The sequence below is a fragment of the Rhododendron vialii genome, chromosome 4a (assembly GCF_030253575.1).
Source record: "Rhododendron vialii isolate Sample 1 chromosome 4a, ASM3025357v1".
Classification (NCBI taxonomy): domain Eukaryota; kingdom Viridiplantae; phylum Streptophyta; class Magnoliopsida; order Ericales; family Ericaceae; genus Rhododendron; species Rhododendron vialii.
In genome coordinates, this window is record NC_080560.1 from 27,041,592 (window position 1) to 27,059,657 (window position 18,066).

At 42.8% G+C, this 18,066-nt stretch overlaps 1 protein-coding gene across 1 annotated transcript in view; it reads left to right on the forward strand.

The window, feature by feature from the left end:
* LOC131322344 (uncharacterized) overlaps positions 1–18,066 on the forward strand; it is a 29,419-nt gene that overhangs the window by 5,130 nt on the left and 6,223 nt on the right. Inside the window, exon 5 of the mRNA XM_058353645.1 lies at positions 7,472–7,569. Coding sequence (XP_058209628.1) covers positions 7,472–7,569 — 98 coding nt within the window. The remainder of the gene's footprint in view (positions 1–7,471; positions 7,570–18,066) is intronic.

Sequence of the window (18,066 nt, forward strand, 5' to 3'; positions counted from 1 at the left end):
TTGCCGGGTGTGTGTACATATATATATACATATATATCACTAATTTTCAGGTCCACTCGTCCGGATTTTCTTATGGTCCAGATTTTCCCTTTCTCGATCGATTTGCGATGATCCGAGCCACTCAATGTATTCAGAACGTGATTTTAAGGGTACATGTGAGAAATCAGCAAAAAAAATGATCGGAAAGGGCTTGATCTGAGCAGTTTTTTACTGAATGATCGGGAAGGGCTTGATCTGAGCAGTTTTTTACTGAACCATTCAATAAAAAACTGTTCGGATCAAGCACTTCCTGATCATTTTTTTTGCTGATTTCTCGCGGGTACCCTTAAAATCACGTTCTGATCACTTTGAACGGCTCGGATCATCGAAATTTGATCAGGAAATACAAGATCCGGACCGTAAGGCGTCCGGACCTGAAAAGAACTCTATATATATAGTCCACTTCTTGTAAGGATGCCCTTATTTTAGTTAAGGTAAGGACATCCCTTTTTCTCCCCTTTTCCGACCAAATTTTGATGATCCGAGCTACTCAATGTCTTCAGAATGTGATTTTAAGGGTTTTTGTGAGAAATTGGCAAAAAAAAATGTCTGGGAAGGGCTCGATCGGATCAGTTTTTTTATAAAAACGCTATAGCTTAAAATCACATTCTGAAGACATTGAGCGGTTCCGATCATTGAAATTCGATCGGGAAATGGGAGGTCCTTACCTTAACAAGTTAAGGGCGCCCTTGTAAGAAGTTTTTTTTGTGCGTGCGTGCGTGTGTGTATATACTAGTGCTTGCTCGTGCCTACGGCACTACTCACCCCGATTGTAATTGATTTGTACCCTTCCGCTAGATTCAAACCATGAGCAAAAGCTAGAGAGGGGCGAGGGGGTCTCGATTGTGGAGAACTTAAAAGGCGGGTCAGTGTCGTCGTGAGTGGTGTACGGTGAAGGAGAAAAGGGCGCATGAGAAGAAGAGAGATTGTTTGGGTGAGGTAGTGTTTGTGTGGGATCAGAGAGATAGAGAAGGAGAACTCTTCTGCTGCAGGGTTTCAAATTTGAAAGTGGGTGTAATTTTGATCAGTGGCAATTCTGTAATTAAACGAAAGAGGCTGGACAATTTAATAAAAGGGAAATTTCACCTCAACCATTGGATCAATTCAATCTCAACTATTGCAACAACTTGTCCCCACACCATTGTGTTTTATAATATATATATTTGACACCTAATTAGAGGACAACTAATTAGACACCTAAATAAACAACTCATAGTTTTCGATCAAATTTTAATGATCCAAGCTGCTCAATGTGATTAGAACGTGATTTTAAGAGTACCAGCGAAAAATCACCCAAAAAGAAAGACCGGGAAGGGCTTGATCTGAGCAGTTTTTAGCTTAGATTTGATAAATGGTTCAATTAAAAACTGCTCAAAACAAGCACTTCCCGGTCATATTTTTTGCTAATTTCTCACGGGCACCTTTAAAATCACATTTTGCACACATTGAACGGTTCAGATCATAAAAATTTGATCGGGAACTAGGAGATTGAGATTTGGGGTGTTTTTTTAGGTGTTTAATTGGTTGTCCGTGGAACCGCCCCATTTATATACACACACGCACACGCACGCACGCACCCTTCTCCTTTTCTCTCTCTCTCTCTTGCCCCTTTTTGGGTCAGTTAGTGCTGGAGTGGACTGCTGGGTCTTTCTTTCTTTTTTAATATATACACACATATATACTACTGTTGTTGATCATATTTTATCTCCTTTGTTTGTGTATATATTGTAGATGTCGAATAGGACAAATCTTGCTTGGAATATCTGGATTGTTACATTTTATGAGCGTATTTTACGTATTTTACTTGTGTTTCATATGTTGGATTGTTGGTTATTATGCAATATGGTGATGTTTATTCTTGTTTTGATGGCAGGAGTGAATTTTGGTCATTTATGTAGTTTATATTTCTTTTTTTTTAAACGCTCGCCTCGCTTCAATGAGGGCTTTGTCGCCTCGCATATTTAAATCACTGGTTGGGAGATAAAAAAACCTTTATCTGACCTTGCCACTTCCATTCCAAGAAAGTATCTCAGTGGTCCCAAATCCTTAATCTCACATTCTTGAGCTAGACTAGACTTAAGATTGAAAATCTCACCATCATCATTGTCTGTCCTTATTATATCATCAACATAAACAATAAGGACAACAATCTTACCAGCACCTCCTATGATGAACATAGCATGATCTGCATGGCTCTGTTTGTAACCAAATCTCAACATAGCCTTTGAAAATCTACCAAACCAAGTTCTAGGTGATTGCTTTAACCCTTAAAGAGCCTTTTTCAATTTGTACACCTTTCCCTTAGTCTCAGAGGAAGAAAATCCTAGTGGTACATCCATACACCTCCTCCTCTAACTCGCCATGAAGGAATGCATTTTTCACATCAAACTAGTGAAGATGCCAATTCAAATTGGCAGCACAAGAAAGTAGAGCTCGCACACTGTTCATCTTTGCTACTGGAGCAAACGTCTCCTCGTAGTCAATACCATAGGTTTGAGTAAAACCCTTGGCAACAAGTCTTGCCTTATATCTCTCAACTGTACCATCAGCATTTTGTTTGACAGTGAAAACCCACTATCATCCCACTGATTGCTTTCCCCTTGGGAGTGACACCAGCTCCCAAGTGCCATTCTTTTTCAAAGTCGTCATCTCCTCTACCATAGCTCCTTTTCACTCAGATATCATGAACGCATCATACCAACCCTGTGGAATAGATATAGAAGAAAGAGACGAAACAAAGGCATGGTACAAAGGAGATAAACGATCAGAAGAGACATATTGGGAAATGGGATGTTGAGTACATGATCTAATACCTTTCCGAAGAGCAACAGAAAGATTATCAGAATCAATAATAGAAGGTTCCATGGAAGAAGATTCATTACCAGAGCTGAGGAGTCCGGAGCTGAAGCAGGGGATGGTGATTGGCAAGGTGGCAGTACACGTGAAGATTTGCTTTTCTTTTGATACATTACCAAGGTAGTAGGCCTTTCACTTGGTTTGATATGCCTATCCCCATCCACTTGTCCACCAATGTCCACTCCAAACTTCTCCTTCTCCCTCTCACTATGAAAAGGAAGTGATAAAGACCATGACCCTTGATTCTGAGATGTAAACACCTCTTCCTCTCTCATCTCTTCCTGACTAACATGTTGCCCCCTGAAGAGATGGGGTGGGGGGAGAGTAAAAAGATTCGGTTTCTCAAAAGGTGACATCCATAGAGACAAAAAACTTCCTAGAGTGAGGATCATAACATTTATAGCCCTTCTGAGCAGGAGCATACCTAACAAAAACACATTTGTGCTTTATGACTCAACTTGCCACCAGAAGGGTGAGGAGCATGAACAAAACACACAACCAAAAACTTTAAGGGGAAGAGTTAGGACACGAGAACTGTTAGGGAGACAATAGGAGTTTTGAAGTGGAGAACACTGAATGGCATACGGTTGATAAGATAAGTTGCAGTCAAAATCACTTCTCCCCATAAATATTTGGAAACATTCATGGTGAACAAAAGAGAGCGAGCAACCTTAACAAGATGACAACAACTCCATTTTGTTTTGGAGTGTCAACACAAGTCATCTGAAAAAGAATTACCATTTTCATCCAGAAAAGCCCTAAAATTCCTATCGATATACTCAATGCCATTGTCATTGCAGAGAATTTTGATATTCGTATCAAATTGAGTGCACACCATCGCATGAAAAGATTTAAAACAAGAAAAGATTTCACTTTTTGACTTAAGTAAATACATCGAAGTAACATGAGAATAACAGTCAATAAAAGTGACAAACCACCGAAAACCTTTAAGAGAGGTAATAGGGAAAGGACCCCAAATATCATGATGAATTACCATAAAAGGAGAAGCACTCCGTTTATTACTAGGTGCATTAAATGAACGTTTATGTTTTCCAAGCTCACAGGCTTAAAAAAAAAAAACTGACTTCTAGAACAATGCTTAATTAAACTAGAAAAAAGTTTCTCTAAAATCCCAAAAGAGAGATGACTTAATCTACGGTGCCACTAATGTAACATAGAAAGAGCTGAACTCGTATCTGCTTGCAGAGTGAGACCGCATGACATGGGTGAACGAGGTGTAGACTCCAAAAAATAGAGGCCACCCTGTGCTTTACCACTGCCAATCACCTTGCGTGTGTCCCGTTCCTGAAAAACACAATGAGTAGGAAAAATGGTCATTGAACAATTTGCAGAACGAGTAAGACTACTAACGGACAGAAGGTTAGTGGCAAAGTTTGGAATATGTAGAACTGAAGAAAGGGAAATAGAGGGAGAATAGCAAACAAAACATTTCCCTGAATTAGTAGAGAATGATCCATCTGCTATTCTGACCTTATCCTTACCGGAACAAGTAGAGTAAGAATCAAACACAGAAGAACAACCTATCATATGATCATCTATAATCCAAGGAATAGCAGAAGGAGCAGTAAATGCACTAGCCAGAATACCTATGTAAGCAAAATAGGATGAAGTTGGGTCTGCTGTGGAAGTGGGAGCGATAGTAGATGGAGAATTAGCCCAAGCCATTAGGCGCTTGAGAGCTTGCATCTCCCCTTGAGAAAAACCACCAACAGGATCAAAAGACGCTTGAACCCAGTACTAAACCCAGAATCAGGCAAGGTAGCAACTGTAGACTCCGAAACATGGGATTGGGCCTGAGAATGCACGAGACCACGACCACCGTGTGCACCCCCTCGCCCGCAAGAGGGACGGCCATGTAACTTCCAACAAAAATCCCTAGTATGGCTGGTGTTGCAATAATCACATCGGAGGGATTCACAATCAATAGGCCTGCTGCTAGGACTTACCACTCTATGGAGGAGGACCAAATTGACCCTAAGGAACAACAATCAAGGCAGAATGATCAGAAGTAGGAGTATGCAACATAGTACCCCTCCTACTCTCCTCGTGCTGAACAATGGCATAGGCCTCTCCCAAAGATGGAAACGAAACAAGGCCCAACACCTGCACTCTAATCTGATCATAGTCCATATCAAGGCCAGCAAGGAAGTCATAAACACGCTCTTTCTCCAACTGCTTTAGTCAATTAGCAGCATCAACAGAACAAACAACTTAAAATCCCTGATAATAATCAAACTCTTGCCACGCCCCACTCAAGTTAGCAAAATACACAGCGACGGATCTGTGATTTTGTTCCAATGTACGGAGTCTCTTCCTCATTTCAAAACATTGAGTACCATTACCCTGCTAAGAATATGTTTGGGCTGCAATAGTCCAAATCTTATTCAAGAAGCAGGAAAGTATGGTGAATATCAGCTCTCATAGAGTTAAACAACCAGGTCATACTAAGATTTCTGAGATTTAAATTTCTTACGTTCGACAGCCTCATTAGGTGGAGTAACAGGACCCCAATAAACTCTGACATCACTTGGGCCTCAATAGCCAAAGTAAAAGTACGAGACCAAATCAAATAGGTGGTACCATCCAACTTAATATGGCAGATCTCCAGAGAAAATTTATCCAAAGTCCCTACACGACTCAACTCATCATTTGTACCGGCGGAAGCCTTTTTTTGATCCCCCGGCATTTCAATGTAGAAAGAACAGCAAACCCAAACAAATACACAGTCAACCTCACACCGAACAACCTCAAAACCAATGCTAAACACAGCAACTGCGGAACACAAGTCCAAACACACAAATTGAAGGCTCTTACCACCGTTTCGACAGCCGGAACAGTATCAAACAAGAATTCGAGCACTGAAATAGGGCAGAAACAGTTGGGATGTGTCGGAATCGAGCAGCAATAGTAAAAACGAGCACACGTCAGTGCTCATCAGCGTCAGAAATGACTGGGTCCTGCTTGAAAGACACAAATAAGCCTTGGAAAAGACTGGGTCTTGTTGTCGGTGGTTGATTAAAGGCTGGGTTGACTCTAAAGTTACCGGCGAGTCTCTTATGGGGTCAAACAAGTCTGGGTCTCTCTCGAATCTGAGCAAAGAGAGTCGAGATGGCTGGAAAAAGCAACTGAGATCTCGTCAGCTACAGGAAGGGCCAACAAAGGACTAGTCGGAGGTTGGCAACTCCTGTCGGTGATTCAACAGTGTTGATCGATAGCTGGTTGATCACCGAGGGTTGACGAAATAGGTCGCTAGGTAAAGTTCGCTCTGATTTTACGCTAGAATTGAGACCCAAAAGTTAGGGTTGTTTTCTCATTACGTTAAGTTATACAAGAGTAAAGAATTAATTACACACTACACCCTTATCTACTAATCTATTACATAAGACATTAATTATAAACTAATAGCACACTACACCCATAACTTAACATTTGGCCTTATTGGTGTGGCCCATAAAAGGAGCAAGAAAAAACAAGATTAAGGAAGCATTCGCGTTCGGAAATTGTGCAGCGCAGCCAAGCTTGTTTGGAATGAATCTAACGAAGTAATAATTATGTTTTAAGTCTTAGTCCTATGTATGTTTAAGTAAGGATAATTATGTTTCAAAGTCAGTTTTTAGTAGTCTTACGGTTCAAGGGTATTTCAGTAATTTTTGAGGCTTCCAAAATAGGCTGTAGGGGTCGCCCAGGCGTAGTCTTGTAGGTCAAGTTATTTATTTGGTAGTTCATTATGAACTACTTAGGTTTGGGTTGATTTTAGAAGTTAAAGTTTTAGTAGTTTCTTTATTTGAATTAGGAAGTCTCTAGTCTATATATAAGGATGTTATGCCTCAAAAAGGGACATGGGCTGTAGGGGTCGCCCAGGCGTAGTCTTGTGGGTCAAGTTATTTATTTGGTAGTTCATTATGAATTACTTAGGTTTGGGTTGATTTTAGAAGTTAAAGTTTTAGTAGTTTCTTTATTTGAATTAAGAAGTCTCTAGTCTATATATAAGGATGTTATGCCTCAATAATAAGGGAGTTGAATATTTATGAAATTGCTGAGCTTTGAAGCTTTCTTTTGAGTTGTGTGATGCAATTCTAACCCTAGGTTGAATGCCTTTGGGCATCTATGTGTGATGCCTAATTCTCGGAGTGATTCCCAGATCTGTCTTCTTTTTCTTCTTCTTCTTATCTTCCCTTCTTTAATTTTCTGCATAAAACAGCAATAACACTGTTCGCAGATCACTGTTCACTGCCCAGAATGATATTTCATGGTAATTTGTAACACAAGCTTGATCAGTTGCAGTCATTTTTGCTGGCAAAATGTTCAGTATGAGCTTATCACATACATTAATGTATCTGAAATTGAGTCGTTTTGTTCATGATGTTATGTTCTGGAAAGCTGTATTTACTACTATGTGCTCGTATATTACCAAATGTGGCAGAATGGAACATAACATGTGTTGAAAACAAAATTTAGATTAATATAGCAATTGGTGTGTATCCAATATCATCAACTAGCTTAGAAGTTTTGATGTGATGCTTTTGGTTGCTGATGGTGGTTCTTTCTATTCTAGGTATGGTTGTCATGGATATGTCGGGATACTCTGAAAAGGGTATCAAGAGAAAAATTGCTGTCCAAACTCTTTTTGGAAAAGTTTATTATCTGTCAGAGGTAAGAGACTTTAATAAAGTGGCAACCTTCCTACCTCCGCTACATTCCTTAATAGTTTTTGTTCCACTTTTTTCCACCTTGATGACATAGTTCGCTTATGGTTGATTGTGACTAAACCTTGATCGGTGAAACCCTAAAAACTTTAGTCATCAATAGTACGACCTTGTTACAAAAGAGGTCAATGTAATGTGGAAATGGGGATGTAAATTTAAGAATATGGTTATACATCATAACACACACACACACACACACTTCAGTGGGGTATGACAATTTCCATTTGATACTTTCGCTTTTTCTGTCGTAACATGGCTAAACATGACAATTTCCGTGTCTTTAAAACTCCCAAATGGAATATCTAACTTTTATACATACAAAACTTTTACACGGTTTCAAAGAGAAGAAAATGCAATAATTCAACCATAAAAACTGGGGAAATCAAATCTATTACCCTGTCGCCTAGCTTCAGCATCTTCACCATTCATTTTTCGTTGAAACCACATGCACTTTCCGACTCCTCGAAAACCTTAATCGATTCCTCTGACAACAAACTTCTCCCCTTGAGAATCACGTGGGCAGCAAAAAGATCCACATGAACATTCTCACAGTAATTCTTCAGAGTCGTTGCATGAAATGTTCCCGCACTTTCCGACCCCTCATAAACCTTCAATTTCATCCTACTGGAAAGCATTTTAAGAAATTCCTCTAATGGAAAGATTAGACTTTCTTGTAAAAAGACTCAAAGATATTTTATTAGTTGGATCAGTAGAGGATTTGTTTGCCTAAGAAGACGACGAAGGAGCAGCGTGGCATTTGTGGAAACTGTTTTCTTAGTCACAGTTGTAGCTTTGAAGAAGCAACGTGGGGTGGGAAGTCAGGTAGTAAATTTACCATTTTGCCCAATCTGTAACCGCCTATAACACGTTGGAAAATTGGGATTAAGTGATTTGAATTAGGGTCGTATTGGATTAGGCAAAAGTCCAAATAGCCTCAAAATTGGGAGACACCAAAGTGATGGCCCTTTATATATTAGAATAGATGTAGTCAAAGAGTCAATTAGTTGATCAAAGAGTCGTTTGGTTTTTCCATGTCATTAATCCAGTTAAAAAGTCTATGTTCAAATTTTCGTTTGACCAAAAAAAAAATTCAAATGTGTCTTTGAGTGTCTAAAGTTGGTTGAAGGTTATTTGTTTTGGGAAGTTCAATTGGAAGTTCCCAATTGGTGACGTCATTCGGCACGAGGGAGCGTGCTCCCCTCCAACTTGGCTCTCAAGGCAGACATTCCTCTATAAATACTACTATGATAAACCCTATCTGATAGGTTCTCTTCCCTCCTACTAAGTTCAGTTTCTTCTTCTCAAATCGGAACTTCCCTCCTACTGAGTTTAGTTTCTTCTTCTCATATCAGAACTAACTTAGTCATCGGAGTGCCCGCCGGCTACCTTTGGTCGGTAGGCACTAACCGTGTGCTTCCTGTGCAGTGACCGGTAGAGAGAGAAGGGAGCTAGCATTTCAAACCCAAGTGAAGTAACCCAAATTAAGAGTGTGAGATTTAGTTGAGTAGAGTGAACACCACCCCATAATTGGTGAACCTGACGTAAACATTGACTGTTTTTCTTCTTTATTTCTTCACCTCCCCCTCACATCTCTTCACCTTTCCCCAAGAAAATGGTGGAGATTGATTCAAACCTCCACAACGCAATACTCCTTGGCCCGACAGGGGCCTTGGACCATGGGCCTTCCAAACCCGACCGGCGAGGGTGAGGTCGAGGGCTCGGCGTTAGAGCCACACCACAGAGCCTACATCTGCCTTCTGGAACATATTGAGCCCAAAGACGAGATCATACACACTGTGCAAAACGACCTCTGCCAACTTAAGGACGTCTGAAAACCCCAGGATTCAAGGTCTTGCAGCTCATGCGAGCGGAGGGAACAGACTCCATGCCACGTCAAGGAGCAGTAGAACCCCCAGCTTAGAAGGTTAGCCAAAGACCGTCTAGCTCTCCCTTAGGACAATGGATGCCAAGGTGACGGGGACTTGCGCATGAGGCGCAGACCTTCGTCGCCACGATGTGACGACGAATTCCAAAGAAGCCCTCCTGCCCTTAAACGACTAAGGGAGGTCTGGGTGGCAAGCACCTACTCGTGCTGCTATCCTGACTCCGAGCTAGGGGAGACGGCCAGCCATGAAACGACCGTCGATCGGCAAATCAACAGACGTTTGAAAGAGCGCTTGCACTCCCTCGCTGTGGACCTCGACCTTGTCGAGGAGCACCGAGACATAGGCCCGCATAAAATTGGCCTCATATCAGCAAGAGGCTGCCAAGGGGTACGACCGCAATGTTCGAATCAGAAAATTCCTACTAGAAGACCTCATCCTCAGGGAACAAGTCATCGAAAACAAGAACAAATTCACTCCAAACTGGGAAGGACCATTCAAAGTCACGAAAGTGGTTGGACCAGGAGCTTACTGCTTGGAGGAAATGGATGGAACTCCCGTGCGGAACCCCTAAAATGCACGGAAACTCCACAAGTACTACAAGTAATGAGGAAAACTCCCCAAGAGAAAGATATGTTTTTTTCTTTTTCGAATCAGTTGTAGCTCCATCTCCAACGCTTGTAATAGAAAGAATTTGGCTAATGAAAGGAGTTGACTGGAAAAACATTGTGCAAATCCTCAAATTTTTTCTCTCAAATCCTAAACGATTCGGGATCCAATGGGATGGCCGTTTCACCCCCTGAGAACTTAAATGTTCACCCTCGCGACATCGAACACCGAATCACCCCTATTTGGTATGCTTGGCCTTCCATACATATTAAAAATCACTCGGCTCGGCCTCTTTTCAAGTCAAGCAGATCTCCAAAGAACCCCAGCAGGGCATCAGTCATCCAAACCTACCGTATATTTATAAAGATACTCTAGCTTAGGCCGGTGGTATCATAAAGACCTAACCCAGAGCAAGGGGCGGGCATATATACGGGCAAACACAAACAAATAAAGATTCGCAGCAAAATAACTACACATGCAAACAATTCCACAACAAGAACAGAATTAAGGAATTCGACTCAGAATTGCCAAAAAATGGGCCTATTGCAATAGCCCCTCTGTTAACCTATGGAATGCTAGTATCAACGTGCAAGTAAAAATCAAGAGTGTGGTGTTACTCCTGCCGAGGACCTGGCATGGGCCAACTGTTTGGCGCCAACCCTACCAAACTATTACATACCGCGACTTGGCTTTAGCCAATTATTCGGTGCCACTCACATCCAAAAGCAAAGTATCGAAACAAGTTAATTACACAACCATCTGGCACGGCGCTATCTTGACTGTTGAGAAGCCATCTGGTCAAATTTACCAGAAAAATAAAGTCTTATCTCAAAATAAGAAGGGGGAGTTCAACCGTGAGCCCTGTCGAGAGACAGCGAGAAATCTCTGGCGCACATCGCGACTGCGGCTTGCGCCGAGGTCATTACTCTCGCCTTGGGAGCAGGTTCTCCTTCCATAGCACAAAATCTGTATAAGTCCCCATGGCTCCCAAACTTCCTCCCCATCCCCGCTTAACCCATTTCTCTCTCAAACCGGGAAGCTGCCTCTGGCACTCCGCCTCTGCTGCGAAGAAACCACTCTCGTATTGCTCATCGGCACTAATCTTGACCTCCTCCAACTTAATCGCCAGCTTGTTCTCGGCTTGCTGCGCTTCCACCACCTTGGCCTCCATCTTTGCCACCCTTGCTTTAGCATATGTGAGCTTGGCCTCCAATGCCCGATTCTGGTCCTGCACCATGGAAAGAATTCTCCCATCTAAGCTACCCATCTTTAAGTGCTTGTGCATAGCCAACAAATGTTGGACCGCTCGCAAAGAAAAAGGAGAAACCCATTAGAAAGGGAGACAACCAGCTAACAAAGGCACGGTTTAATAAGACAAAAAAAAGTCCTTACCCCGAGGATGAGACGAAGGGCTTCGATGCACATTGTTTTAAGGCTAGATGGCACTTTCTCAGCGTCCTTCGGCAGGCTAACGGCACAGCCTAGGGCAAGGGAAACCTAAGAGAACGAGCAGAAACACAAGTATCACCATATGCAATCACTGGCTCCCACTGAGCTGGCACCGAGGAACCTCTAGCCCTCAGGAGGAGAAAAGGTGTTCCCAAATCCCGAGGGCCTCTCGGCAAGGAGCTCCCCGGAAACTTGCGGTCCGTTGGGGTCTTCCCCTGATCGCCTGTAGTGTCTTTAACCTCCCACTCCCCTTCTGAATCAGAATCCAAGCTTACAACTCCCCTTACTTTACTTTGCCTCACATCTTCCTCGACCATTGGCGTTTTCCTGGACAACGCCATACTCCTCTTCATTCTCCTCTCCAAACGCTCTCTCTGGTGGCTCAACCCAATTAGCATGGAGTCGGCATCTGTCTCCCCTAAACTCTGCTCACTATCAGTGGAGGACGAGACGCCTGCCCTTGCTCCGAGAGCATTTTCCTACCTGAGCTAGAGGGGGGCCTCCCGGTCCTCCACTCTCAACACTGCATTTTTACGAGGAGAACTTGCCCAACATCGAAGTTCCTCCACCACTTCCCGCTCTGAACACTGACTGAAAAAGGAAAGAGTGTTACAAAGGGTTACACGAGCACAGAGTGACGGACCGAAGGAGGGAAAAATAATGAATAAGGAGAAATAGCAGTACTTACCCAGAAACAAGGAAAACTCTCAGGGGGTCACAAGGCGCTGTTGAGTCGGGCCCAAAATCAAAGCTCTCCTGCTTTGGCAACCAATCATCAATGCCTAATCCTTCACGGGAGGCCCATGAATGAGCCGGTATGCGTTTCCGGGCCAAGATGCCCGATTGTAGCGGCCTGTCGGTCCATTCTGATTAACATTGTAGCAGCCCATCAGGTCAGACACCCTAAAGTCTAAATCATGGCACCTCATCAGTTCGGCAGCGCTATTGACTATGCGGAAGAAGTTGTCCGAAACTTGCCCGGTCATGATGTGTGAAAGACCGTGCAAAAAACCAGGTTTAGAGGGAACCTATATGCCATCAGGGAGGGCCTCTGAAGGCCTGAAGCCTTCCAGCATCAGTGTAAGTTGCACATCATTATGGATGCCAAATTGAGCTCTGAAAGCAGCCATCTTTTCGGGAGCATCCAACATCCTTCGATACTTCAAAATTGTTGCCATCATTCCTAAACAAACGTGAGGACAAGGACGTGTTATAGGATGGGGGGAATCGCTAGAAAAACGCCACGATCACCCACAAAGGATTTCTCGGCATCTGTTCCAGGGAAGAAAACAGTCCAAGTACGGAAATAATTGAAGGAAAACTCAAAAGGAAAAAGAACTCACCACAAAGAAAGGTCTCGAGGCTTTGATAAAGAAATGGGGCTTGATCGATGCAGAAATCGCCGCCTATTCTCGTTGGAAATCGTCTTTCAACAAGGGAGAGAAAGGGCGAATGCATAAAAAGTGATAGCTCCCTCTCTCTCACTATACTTATAGGCGATAGAAGTCATCATGACTCTTCACGGGAAACGAAATGGCGGTTCAAAACATGCCAATCGTGGGTCGCCACCTGTCCTGAAAGGATGCCGAAGGGGCGCTTACGCGAGCATGGAGTCGCTATTATGAAACGGCATCTGCAAGGGTCAGTCAGATCATCGACACATGTCCCTAAAGAAGGCAGGGAAAGGACACCTCCTTGATAGGCCTATACCGGCACATGCACAATGTCCCATCATCTCGCCTCGCACGTCCCATGACTGACACGTTGTGGTTATATTGCCAGATTCAAGATTCCTTGAATACGCATTAAATGCTAACCGGACCGAACAGAGCTGGAGACCATCCGGCCCGGAGTCAAATCAATCCCTTGCTCCTTCCTGATTGATCAGACCGAAGGATTGAGGGGCTATTATTGTAGTGGGCTGGAATAATACTCTTAGCCCAATGGGCTCGTCGGGACTGTTGCCTCTTGAGCCCACTCACGAAAATTAAGCAGGAAGAGCATAGAGATCCCCTATCCATTTGGGGGACAGCCCGTTTGGGACCCTGGCTCGGGTCATGTAGGGACTGCATTAAATCTTAGGTGCTCCGGAGCAGATTGGCGCGGCCATGTGGCACCAATCTGGTTCGGTCATGCGGCGTGGACAAACGGTACGACAAGCTCGCCGCATAGTACATGTACGGCTCGGCCACACATTGTCACTCCATGAAGCCACGTGGAGCGGTCCCCGACTGAGCGAAGGTAAGACTTTTGGTGGTCGGCAGTACGGGCGTACGGGGCCAAACCGGTACATCCACATAGCTCGACAGCGCCCCGACCGACAAGCTCAAGGCTGAGCTCCAACCTGGCTCTGTGTTCAGGCAGGCGGGTGTTGGTGGTCGGTGACTTCATTCGGCAGGGGGGAGCGCGCTCCCCGCCAACTTGGCTCTTAAGGTAGGCATTCCTCTATAAATACTACTATGATAAAGCCTAATAGGTAGGTTCTCTTTCCTCCTACTGAGTTCATTTTCTTTTTCTTAGATCAAAAATTAGTCATCAGAGTATCCACAAATTAGTCATCAGAGTATCCACCGGCTACCTTCGGCTGGGAGGCCCTAACCGTGTGCTTCCTGTGCAATGACAGGTAGAGAGAGAAGGGAGCTAGCATTTCAAACCCAAGTGAAGTAACCCAGATCAAGAGAGCGAGGTTTAGTTGAGTAGAGTGAACACCACCCCACAAGTAGCTATTACACCACCATCCAACTTTTTTTGAACAAGATGACAATTGACTTCAATATGCTTAGTACTCATGAAAAACTGGGTTAGATGTAATGTTAAAAGCTGGATTCATTGCATAATGAACCTATTTCTTCAAGAAAGGAGTGCAGCCACAAATTTCACACGTAGTGTGAGCTATGACTCTATTTTGCTTTTGCTATAAATCGTGCAACACTATTTGTATCTTATTCTTCCAAGTGATGAGATTTCCACCAAAGTACGACATCTAGTAGTGAATCTCTTGTTATATGGTCCTCTTGCTCATTTTGAATGGGTAAAAGCCAGAACACAAAAGTGACCACTAGCTCGGTACGAAAAAACACATATGGATGGAGTTTGAGACACTTCATGTGTGTGTATCAGGAAGAGTACCTAAGGTGGCCCTTTGGGAATATGGCAGTCGCTACAATGGCTCGAGACCACTGAAGGTGGAGGAGCAGAGAGCTTGGGGCAAACTTAGAGATTGAGTGAGGGGGATGTCAGTGGAGAGTGATCTTAACCATAGAGTAAATACTTGCTCAATGTGCCTTCAATAGGGGTATTAAATGCTTGTCTTTGACTCTTTGTTAAGTGTTAAGTCTCCCTTATATTGAGCATTGGAGAGGAGAGAGCCAGCTATTGGGCTCATCCCCATTTGTGGGCAGAGTGGAGGTTGACATGCTTTCCTCTTTGAGTCCAAAGTCAGGCCTTGGAGCTTGTATCATGGAACCAACAAAGGCTATTCGGGCGATACATGGAGACCCGTATTGTCTGGCTAAGTTAGGCGGTAGGTATGATACGGGCTCCGAGGTGCCAGCCGGTAGGTATGATACTTCTTCCGAGACGTCGGATGTTGGTCAACGCCCCCTCTCTCTAGGACCGGTCAAGTTAGAGCTTGCCGCTCATCCTGCTTGAAAAAACCTATCACATTCCTCCTTAGGTTTCTAGTGAGGTACCTAGGCCTTGTTCTTGGCCTTGAATGGTGTTTGGAGTCGCCATTATGAATCTGTGAAAGGCTTATGGAGCCTTGAGAGTGATAGTTAAAAGGTGAGGTGCCTGGAGGTGACCTTGCTCTTCCGGGGGTTTAGAGCTATGAAGCACCTGCACTCCAAAGGGACACTGTGTCCACGTATTAGACACGGGGACACAGCGGGGATACGCCCAAATACGTTTCGGACATGCCGCGTGGTGTGCCCAATACTTTTTATTATTTGTTATTAGGGGACACGCCGGGGACATGCTTGGGGCACAACTGGGGGTTAAAATGTAATATATTTTTTATTTTGAGGGGCTAATATGAAATTATTGAAAACATTTGGGTTAAATTGTAATTATGCCTTTATTTGAACCATGTTAATCTCATACATTCATATAGGACATGTCTTCGTTAACGGACATGGAAAAAAAAGAAAAAATATGTATGTATGTGTATATATATATATATATATATATATATTTATATATATATATATTTATATATATATATATTTATATATATATATATATATATATATTTATATACAGTCCGGATCAAGTCCGCACCCTTATGGTCCGCACCCATCTGCACCTCCCCTTTCCCGATTGAATTTCGATGATCCGAGCCGCTCAACGTGTTCAGAACGTGATTTTAAGGGTACCCGCGAGATATCAGCAAAAAAAATGACCGAAAATGGCTTGATTTGAGCAGTTTTTTTCTGAATGGTTCAGAAAAAAACTGCTCAGATCAAGCCATTCCCGGTCATTTTTTTTGCTGATATCTCGCGAGTACCCTTAAAATCACGTTCTGATCACGTTGAGCGGCTCGGATCATCGAAATTCAATCGGAAAATGTGAGAAATGGGGAGGTGCGGACCGGAGCTGCGGTCCACACCTCCTGACCTGATCCTGACGATATATATATATGTTTATATATATTTATTTATACACCTGGCGTGTCCCTTGCCATGTCCGTATTTCCTTTTTTTTAAGAATTTTTGTGTCCGTATCCGTGTCAGTGCTACATAGGTTGAGGGTTTCTAGAGGAGGTCCTGCTCCTCCGAAGGTAGAGTTTGTGGAGGAGTCCTTGCTTCGGTGGAGTCAAGGTTCTTGGAGGAAGCCTCGCTCTGCCGGAGGTGAAGTTATCGGAGGAGCTTTGCTCCTCCATAAGTCAAGTACATGGAGGAAGCCTCGCTCCTTTGGGAGTGAGTCTCTTGAAGGGACTCTTGGAGATGATGCATCCGAATGTGGGTATATCGAATACCCACATTTCACAATCCTAAGAACAATTTTCCAAGGTGGAAGACGGGGAGCTATTTAAAACTAACTCACCAAACAAATAGCAAACGAGACATCATGAAAAGTAAGGGTAAGATAGTTTAATTTACCAACCAAGCAAGAATACTGGCCAAGACTAGGAATCAAGTCTCCCAGATTCACTTAAAGTTTGGCCATTGGATTCCATAAGACTCTCTACAGGCCTCAATAAACCAATCTCCCTTAGGAAATCCAAATTCCAGCATATAATTTCTCTTAGATAACTAATACCTTCTTTGGATCGTGCCACCTCAATACCCTAGAAATATCGCATTTTTCCTTGGACCTTGATATGTACTATGTAGGTAGATGTTTATCTGCACCAGTTGGGCTATTCTATGGCATTCATATTTAGCCAGTGAAACCTTGGTGGGCTCTTAAACAAAAGGAATGAACATCAACATATAACAGGATTTAGGTTTTTTAATTATTTTGGATGGTGTTAAAAGAATTTTGAATGGGTAGTAATAAGCTTGAAACCTTAAAAGAAACCCATGAATGCTTTCTCTGAAATCCAAATGAATTGTTTTTGAAAAAGAAGAAATAAATTGGAAAATATGCAAGGATAAGATGCAAAATAGAAACCAATTATTATCCTTTTGCCAAAACCCACATTGACAAAGAACCGAGTAATGGATTCACATTAGAGAAGCTCGAATAAGAACAAATTGTAGCATATTAACTACGAAACCAACAAACCACGATAGACGTCAAGGCTCAATATAAACCCCAAGGTGCAAGCAAGAAGATGGTTGAGTGATAATAAGAAGCCAAAAGATCGGACACCAATTGCCGAAGTTAAGACTTCAAATCTTCAGTGGTGCTTGACATCTCAGTTCACACACCATAATCATGACTACACAACACATTCACTATCAAAACTGAGGGGAGCATATCTAGACCTGTAGAGAATAGTCTAATAATCCCTAGCCATTCAAGTGTGCATTTAAAAGATAAATCTTCCAGTAAGGCGTAGACAATGAAGATTGGAATCCATTCTTGTTAAAAATATTACTCTATTATTTTTGCGAGGAGGATACAAAGGAAAATAACTTTCGCTAATGAAAAGTTGACTTAGGCTAGCAGAGTATGGATGAGAGCCCCAACAAACAAAGGCGTATGCAATAGAGACAGTTATGGCTCCATTTGATGCTGTAAACAATGTGCCCACTAATGTTGTAGTCCCAAAATATACTTTTCCATGATACATCGTCATCTCCAAATGGGTAGTGGGTGAAATCCCCTTTTCTTTTCAACCAGCTTTTAGATGCAATTTTATACTTTTGACAACATTAAAATTTGGTCTTTGCTATGAATTTTTTCCCCTATGATGAGACCAGTTTGTTTCTGGACTTGTCTCATCCCTGGTCCTGCCATGCTTTAGGTGACTGATATTGTATCGCAGAATTAGAAAACCCTCTAGAGTTGCTTGCTTGATGGGCATCTTATAGTTGTATTTTTCTGTTTGAGAACAG